The 8,073-nt window shown below is 34.4% G+C and overlaps 1 protein-coding gene and 1 pseudogene across 7 annotated transcripts; both read right to left on the reverse strand.

Annotated features, from left to right (window-relative positions):
• Positions 1 to 388: 388 nt before the first annotated feature.
• Positions 389 to 2,833, reverse strand: LOC116110259 (annotated as a pseudogene).
• Positions 2,834 to 3,658: 825 nt separating this feature from the next.
• On the reverse strand, positions 3,659 to 7,850 carry LOC116110253 (hypersensitive-induced response protein-like protein 1). 7 transcript variants are annotated; one of them, XM_031396469.1, is made up of 6 exons: positions 7,656 to 7,850; positions 5,557 to 5,745; positions 5,271 to 5,391; positions 5,060 to 5,151; positions 4,829 to 4,925; positions 3,659 to 4,171 (listed from the first exon to the last, which is right to left on the reverse strand). In XM_031396469.1, exons 2-6 carry the CDS (start codon positions 5,743 to 5,745, stop codon positions 3,813 to 3,815), a joined length of 858 nt encoding a protein of 285 aa, XP_031252329.1. In that variant the 5' UTR covers positions 7,656 to 7,850; the 3' UTR covers positions 3,659 to 3,812. The 7 variants fall into 7 exon arrangements, with proteins under 7 accessions (XP_031252329.1, XP_031252327.1, XP_031252330.1 ...); XM_031396467.1 differs by having other exon boundaries at positions 5,557 to 5,755; XM_031396470.1 differs by lacking the exon at positions 7,656 to 7,850 and adding an exon at positions 6,998 to 7,545 and having other exon boundaries at positions 5,557 to 5,755.
• Positions 7,851 to 8,073: the final 223 nt, after the last annotated feature.

Genomic DNA, 8,073 nt, shown 5'->3' on the forward strand with positions numbered 1-8,073 from the left:
AAAAAAAAATTAAAAAAAAAAAAAAAAAAAAAAATGAATAAAAAAATAAATTTAATAAGTTTGACTTTTTGTTTTACTATTTTATTCATTTTTTATCACCTCACTTTGTATATAAATTTTTGTAAAATTTCTTTGTAAGTATAGTATTATTGTAATTATATATCTTCATATCTTCAATCAAGCATGTAATGGGGGAAATTATTCTCTTGGTTAACCTCTGTAGTACCTTGATGGAGCATTGGAAATATGTATTCAGCTTTTCATAAAGAATGATAAATAATAACAAATAAAAATTTATTCCTCTGCTGTTTTCATCAGGAAAATTTAAGGACTTGGTTTTGACAATGCATTTGAACTGCAAGCTGTTAATACTTTTTTATAATATAAATCTTAAACCCTGAACCCTAGAAAAGAAGTAAAATTTGTCAGTAAATGGCGAAATTTCAGATATTTAGAGATTTTTTATCAAATCATGTTGCAGACCGTTTAAAGTGCAGCTGCTACTGTTTATCTGTAAATGCTGTGACCGAATGTAACAAGTGAACAAATTGCAGAAGGCCTCTTCATGAAGCAGACATAACTGGTGCTGTCATGACGCAGAGGTTTAACTATACGGGTTTGTCACTTTGATATTCAAGCAGTTTTTCATATAGCTAGCTTGAGACTAATTGACAATCATAATTAACAACCAGAAAACATGGAAACTTAAACGAAAAAGAAATACCCTTACTTGGTTATAATACCCTTACTTGTCCAGAATATAACCCAATGTTAAGCCTTGATTTTTAACAAATTACTGGTGACTAGCCTGAAGAAGGTCATCACGGATCTGTGTAGCTACATTACGAACAGCACCAGGTCCATGGGGAATGAAGATAGCTGAGGACTTAGAAGCAGCACCAATTTCCTTCACGGTGTCAAAGTATTGGGACCCTGTCCATGACATCCTCTGAAGTGGTTCCTGGCACATTCATGAAGAATCCTAGCACACTGTCTCAAGCAATACCAAGCCCTGTGCAATACCAAGCCCTGACAGATATTTGGCCTCAGCTTCACCTTCAGCTCTTTTGATATGTAAAAGTTTCTCTGCCTCTGCCTTTTCACTCGCTGCCACTCTCAGTCTTGCAGCTGAGAGAGTAGAAAACAGTTAGAAAATTTCATTGAACAAAATGTAGGAGTGTTAAACATAGTGTGCCTGGCAAATCATTTGGAAGTTTTTGTTCAGTTACTTGAGGAAAGACAGAGAAAAATAGTATAGAATAATATTATACTTACAACTGAGTTATACAAACAAACAAAAAACCAAGGACAAAGTAGTCATTTTACATGAATTTTATGTAATTTTTATCTGTTTGTATGACTCAGTTATAAGCAAAACATTATCAAATAGTATAATTCCTTATAACATGCAAAGAGAAGCAAAATGGATATTTGGTGTATTTTCACCTACGTAATTTCCTAGACCAAATTATGCACATAAATAATGACAATACTGTCAAAGGAAATGAGATTCGACCCATATGGAACCATTGAAAGGAACTTTCCCTAAAGAACCGCTATTTTATATGTACAGTTAAGCAAGATGCTATGCAACAACCTATGATTGAGGGAAAAATCAAAGAGTTTTACACTTACCAGTTTATGTTGGAACTAGATAATTTACCAGCGCTAATGTCATTCATCGCCCACTTCACATGCTTATCTGGTTCAATCTCAACAATGAGTGTTTGAACGATCTCATACCCGTAAGCAGACATAACCTGTGAGAAATAATGAAGAAAACATTATAAACACTATCTCACATAAGCTCCCCAATAAACAGAAACTAATGAAGGTTGTCCTCCACAACATTCATAAAATCACTTGATTACCTTTTCAAGTTCATCTTCCACAGCTTTTGCAATTTCTTTCTTTTTTTGGTTCGAAAGCATCATCCAGATTTAGCTTCAGAACACTTGCCTTAATCACTGAACAATTGGATAGAGGATGATATATATATATATATATGCACACCTTACAAGAACATACATGTGATTGTGTGTATAATTAAAAGCACAAAATGTAACTCAAATGGTAGATTTATTTTGTACCATCAAATACATATGCCTGAATTTGTGACTTTGTGTTGCTGAGTTTGTAGAATGTATCACTGGCCTTATCTACCAGGGCACGATATTGAACAAATGCAACAACACTGATGAAGACATTGCCCTGGTAAATAATTCCAGCAATGTTACATATGCATATAAAGATAATGACATAACCGAGGTGAAACTAAATCTATAATGAGTTATACAGACGGACATACCTTTGTTTTGGTTTTACAGCGCACATCTAACTGCCTCTACCTAAGAGACAGATGACCAGCTGTCTGATGTCTAAGGATCCATGGTAAGCAATGGAATCCAGGTTCAAGTACCTCCTCAAACTTGCCAAATCTCTCCTTAATAACTCCTGTGGACTGCTCAGCTTGTATGCAGCGGAACAGATTACCCATGTTCAATTCAACACAACAATGACGATTTGGAAGAGGAGACTTACAAAAGTATCGAGGAGCAATGCAAAAAATGAGTGACAGAAGTATATGAGTAACAACTCTAAATATGACCAAGCACTGGCCGAGGAAAGGAAACGTCTCAAATATATCTTTACTTACATGAAAATTTGCAATATGAATAATACCAACAAAGGCAAGTCTATCATTTGAATGGAACTTTTACAAGATTAAGAAGAGATATCAAAATTTAATATCTGAGCTGCAGCCACAAGACCAGACTTAGTGAAAGCTATGAATGAGAAGAATTATTATTGATGAAGTATTAAATAAACCTCAAAATTAGGGCCTTAGTAGTGTTAAAAAACAAACGTTACAGAACTAGAACAGTAAATTTTCTGTCAACATACAATTAACGGGTAACATGATTAAGAAATACTAAACAACAATTCTGAAATGTATACATTTACAGGGGATTGTCAACCTTTAGATAATGATCACTAACCTAATAAAGGCCTAAAATGACGAAGAAAAATGAAGATGTTTATTAATTTAAAATAGGATTTGCTTGATGTTTCCTCTGAGACACATGTCATAATAGGATAGTATTTACTCATAATTTATGTGGAAGTGAGCCATCAATCTAGTATTATTGAATATAAATTCCCATTAATCACAAGATATTTGGGAATTTGTATGGCTGTATAGCACCAATCCATCTGTTTCGGTTACTATGATTCTAAAAGCATTCACATGTTTCATCTCATAAATAACTCAAAGCAATTCAATTTCCACATAAATAGCAAACAGTTTATACCCGGCTGCATCCTTGTTTTACAGCAATTTTCCACTGAAGTCTTTGATAGATCAATAACCAGAGAGTTTTAAGTGATTCTGGTAAAAGAATGAAGAAAATATATGAAATTGTGTGTCATATTTTGTGATGGTTATTTCTCATGCCATATTGTGCCGTGTGTTATATGACATTATGGTGCAGAACTTTCTGATAAGGATACTGGCATTTGAAGAGCACCAGCAAGCTCCTGTTGAAATGCATAATTGGTGTGATAAAATGTATGCAGATAATAAGAATGAGGCATCAGCATGGTCCCTTTATAAGTCAAAGTTACTATAATCTATTACCAAGTACGCACATTATCTTCATAGAGCAGAATAACTTGCTTAATATCATATGCACGCTAGTAGCTATAATAGATTGTCAATTAACAAAACCAGACGCATGAAAACTTGATGGAAATCACAAATGCATGACTGTTATCCAAACATCAACGCCATATATGCCTTGATAAGTAGCAAATTACTGTTGAGAAGCAGCCTGAAGAAGTCCATCACGGATCTGGGTAGCTACATCGCGAACAGCACCAGGTCCATGGGGAATGAAGACAGCAGAGGATTTTGAAGCAGCACCAATTTCCTTCATTGTGTCAAAGTATTGGGTGACCAGGACCATGTCCATCACATCCTTTGCAGTAGTCCCTGGAACATTGATAGAGAACCCCAGCACACTATCTCTTAATCCATCTACAATTGCTTGTCTCTGGCGGGCAATACCAAGCCCTGAGAGATATTTGGACTCTGCTTCACCTTCAGCTCTTTTGATTTGTAAAATTTTCTCTGCCTCAGCTTTTTCATTGGCCGCCACCCTCAGTCTTGCAGCTGAAAGAGTAAAAAACAATAAGAACATTTCATTGAACAAAATCATACTTTGAGATTTCAAATTTCTCTGAAAAATGAACATTATATAATGAAATGGCAGGATCATAGGCAATGACTAATTGGTATATCACCATCCAAGAGCTATGTCATGCTTCTGATATGAATACAGTGGACAACAAATTTATCTGCATCGAGATATTTTTCCCCTTTAGCGTTGCAACAGTTCTGAGAAGCTAGTATCTTCCTGCAACGTTAGTGAAATATACTAATATAACGTCCCCGGGCAACTCATATAGAAAATGTTTTTTTTTTTTCATTCGGAGAAAAGTTATCGATATACATAAACTTAATTCTTTGTTAAAAACACGAAGGCCACAAGAACAAGAATGTCTGTTTGATATGTTTTCATCTCAATAATTCCTAAGCTAAAATCAAGTGCTTATAAAAATGACATCAGAGTCTGAGAACATGAAATTCTGCCCATCAGAGTTCAAGATAAAATGTAGGAAGACATTGGTAAAGGGGGTATGCCCCTCAGAAATCTGCCACTGTCTAATGTGCAGAATACAGTTAAACTAGTTGCTCATCTAAATCAGAGGACAATTTAAAAAAAGTTTTGTACTCATCAACTTAGTGGAGATAAATAAAATACTTTACCAGCATTAATTTCATTCATTGCCCGCTTCACATGCTCATCTGGTTCAATGTCAACAATGAGTGTTTGCACTATCTCATACCCATAAGCAGACATAGCCTGTGGGAAATAATGGAGAAAACAGTACAAACACATAAGCTTCACTATTTAAACCAACTAGTGGTCATGTACCACAAGAAAATGAAGTTTGGCTCTCACAATAACAGCTATGCATATAGAATAATATTGATTACCTTTTCGAGTTCATCTTCCACAGCTTTAGCTATTTCATTTTTTTGTTCAAAAGCATCATCCAGATTTAGCTTGGGAACACTTGCCCTAATCACTAAACAATTGGGTGGAAGATGATAAATAACATACAAGTACATCCTTGTGATGCTGTGTTGTGTGAGTGAAAGCACTACACGTATTTCAAATGGCGTTAAGTAAAGATTTAATTTGTACCATCAAATACATATGCCTGAATTTGGAGCCTTGTGTTGCTGAGTTTGTAGAAAGCATCACTTGCATTATCTGCCAGGGCACGATATTGAATAGACGCAACAACATTGACAAAAACATTGTCCTGGTTAATTGCCAAAAAGATTTATTTGTCTCAGTGGTAGTGTCTCTATTTCTCCCAACCCCCACATATAGAGATAATAATAATTTCAAGATAAGTTACAGATGCCAAAAAGAGTGTGACATAACTGAGGTTAAATTATATTTATAAAGAGTTATATAGACAGACCTTTGTTTTGGTTTCACAACGCACATCTAACTGCTGCAACCTCAGAGACAAGTGGCCGGCAATCTGATGTCCGAGGAACCATGGTAGGCAATGGCATCCAGGTTCAAGGACGTCATCAAACTTGCCAAATTTCTCCTTAATCAGTACTGTGGACTGGTCAACTTGTACACAACAGAACAGATTCCCCATCTGCTTAATACTGTAATATGTTAAAAAATGCAGAAGTCAAATATGTTTAATTTAAGAATTGTATGTTTCAATTCATTGATTTCTACTACAAGGTTACAAACATTACATAGGAAGAGCTCACATAATTAAGAGATTACAAAATATCAAGAGTATCCTACAATATATTGACATAATTAAGTATCCTACAATATACTAACATAAATAGGAGATTACAAAATATTCAGTAAATCTCAACACTCGCCCTCAAGTTGGTGCGTATATGTTACACATGCCCAATTTGTCTAAAACTTATGAGAATATACGTGAATGGCAACTTAACATGGTATCAGAGTCAAAGATCTTAAGTTCGAATCTCCACATACAAGCTGGATAAAGAGAAATGACAAAAAATCCAAAGTTTGATGTGAGGGAGCCTATTGATCTAATATGTGTTGAGCCCTCAGCTACTAGCTTAAGTTTTTAGATGGAATGGCAAGTTAACAAAATAGAAAGGATTGAAACAAGAAAACGATAATTATTACTCTATGCTATGTGGTCATAGTGAGATAGACGAAATAACCTAAGCCAGTAAAGATCAACAGAATGAACAGTAAGAAAAACAGAAGAATTCTGGAAATTTTAGTGATGAGAATTACTGCAGATTTTGCTGTGAAGCTTAGTTCATATACACTTTACAATAACAGCAAGTAACAGACTTCCCAGATATACGGGCTCACGCTAAAAACCCTCTAACTTCTCTGCTCTGCACCGACTTGCGACTAATGCAGTCCACCTCGGCAACCAAGTCATGGTTACATGGCACAGATTTTACAAGACTAGCATTAGCTTAACATATCAGCGGAGCAATATATAATATTTCAAAAGATACAACAGTGTATCTAAAATCTGTCACAATTTGATCATTACTCATTATGAAGGAACACAGAAATAGATAATAACCACAGAAGAAAGATGCACATAACAAAGTATTCGTACTAAAAACTTGTGTCACTTAGAAACCCAGAAACCCAATTCCTAGTGTCACTTAGAGGTGGTAAACCGGAACAAATAAACAACAACAACAACAACCAAGAAGAGCCTTTCAGTTCGATTCAACCCCCAAAAATTAGTTAGAGAAAGATGGGAATTAACATTCAAATGAGAAGTAGGAGACTTACAATACTCCGTAGGAGAAGAATGCAATGAAATGACTGATAGAAAGATAAGAATGACAACTATAAGAAAGGGACTTAAATATAACCTAGAGCCTTGCCTAGGAAACCTCTTCAAAATTGTTACGATACTGCAAAATATCGAGAGTTTGTCTTTAATTCAAAAGAGGATTGCAGCAATTAAGCACCGAATATGGTTCTAAGTCCACCAATAAAGGGAAGTCGAGTCAATCACTACAAACTTTCACTGTGTTATTCTATGAATAGAAATCCAGGAAAGCTCTAAGAAGTTTCGCCACATGAAAGGAATATTAAATAATCAAATATTAATGCATAGGATTACGCCAACCCTTAAGGAATAATAAACAGCAATGAACAAGACGTAATGATATGATACAATCTAAGGGTAACATTAAGAAATGATAAGATTAAGGAATAATGAACAACAATGAACAAGATGTAATGAGAAAATGACAAATAAAAACGAAAGATGCTTTGACAATGTAATTATAAAAATATGAAAACTATTGGTTTGCCGTCCCAATTAAGCAAGATGCAACTAAGCTTCGTACTTGTTGTTTTCTTAATTTTCATTGGTAAAATCATTAATTAATAATGACAAATTAGATATCAATATGAATGGATTTGAACAGCAAGCAACCATGAAAAGGAAAGTGTAAAGAAAAAAAAAAAGTTAACAGTAACAGAAATGGACCCAGAAATGGTTTCAGAGAGACTTAAAAAGTAGAAGAAACTCACCTTTAAAATTCTTCACATGCAAAACTTGGTCAGTTTTTCTTAGATGTATAATAAAAGGTAAAAACGAGTATAGCATGATAGCATCAGCATCCACCTGTAAAGAAGAAGAAACTGTGGGCATAAAACAGAAACGAAGAACGCGGATTCCCATATCTATAAACATTTTGCCATTTATATTCATCGAATAATATATCTCTATAAATAAACATGGTTATTGCTGTATATTTGTGAAATAAAAAGTTTGTAATTTGATTATACCTTGATATTGGATTCTTTTTGGATTTTTTATTAATATTAAAATTCAATACAAACTGTTCTTGCTACGTGGGTATAGATAAAGATGTTGACTTTATTTGGAAGTGAATAAGTTAAAGCATTGAAGACAAGGCGATGATTCGAAATCCTTTGCATTTGCAGA

The sequence above is a fragment of the Pistacia vera genome, unplaced genomic scaffold (assembly GCF_008641045.1).
Source record: "Pistacia vera cultivar Batoury unplaced genomic scaffold, PisVer_v2 Contig6, whole genome shotgun sequence".
In the NCBI taxonomy this organism is placed as follows: domain Eukaryota; kingdom Viridiplantae; phylum Streptophyta; class Magnoliopsida; order Sapindales; family Anacardiaceae; genus Pistacia; species Pistacia vera.

Coding starts and splice junctions, on each gene's coding strand:
- LOC116110253 (XM_031396469.1), bottom strand. CDS start 5,745: ATGGGGAATCTGTTCTGTTGTGTACAAGTTGACCAGTCCACAGTACTG. Junction 4,926..5,059: donor TGGAAGATGAACTCGAAAAG/GTAATCAATATT, acceptor TATTTCCCACAG/GCTATGTCTGCTTATGGGTA. Junction 4,172..4,828: donor AATGAATGAAATTAATGCTG/GTAAAGTATTTT, acceptor TTACTCTTTCAG/CTGCAAGACTGAGGGTGGCG.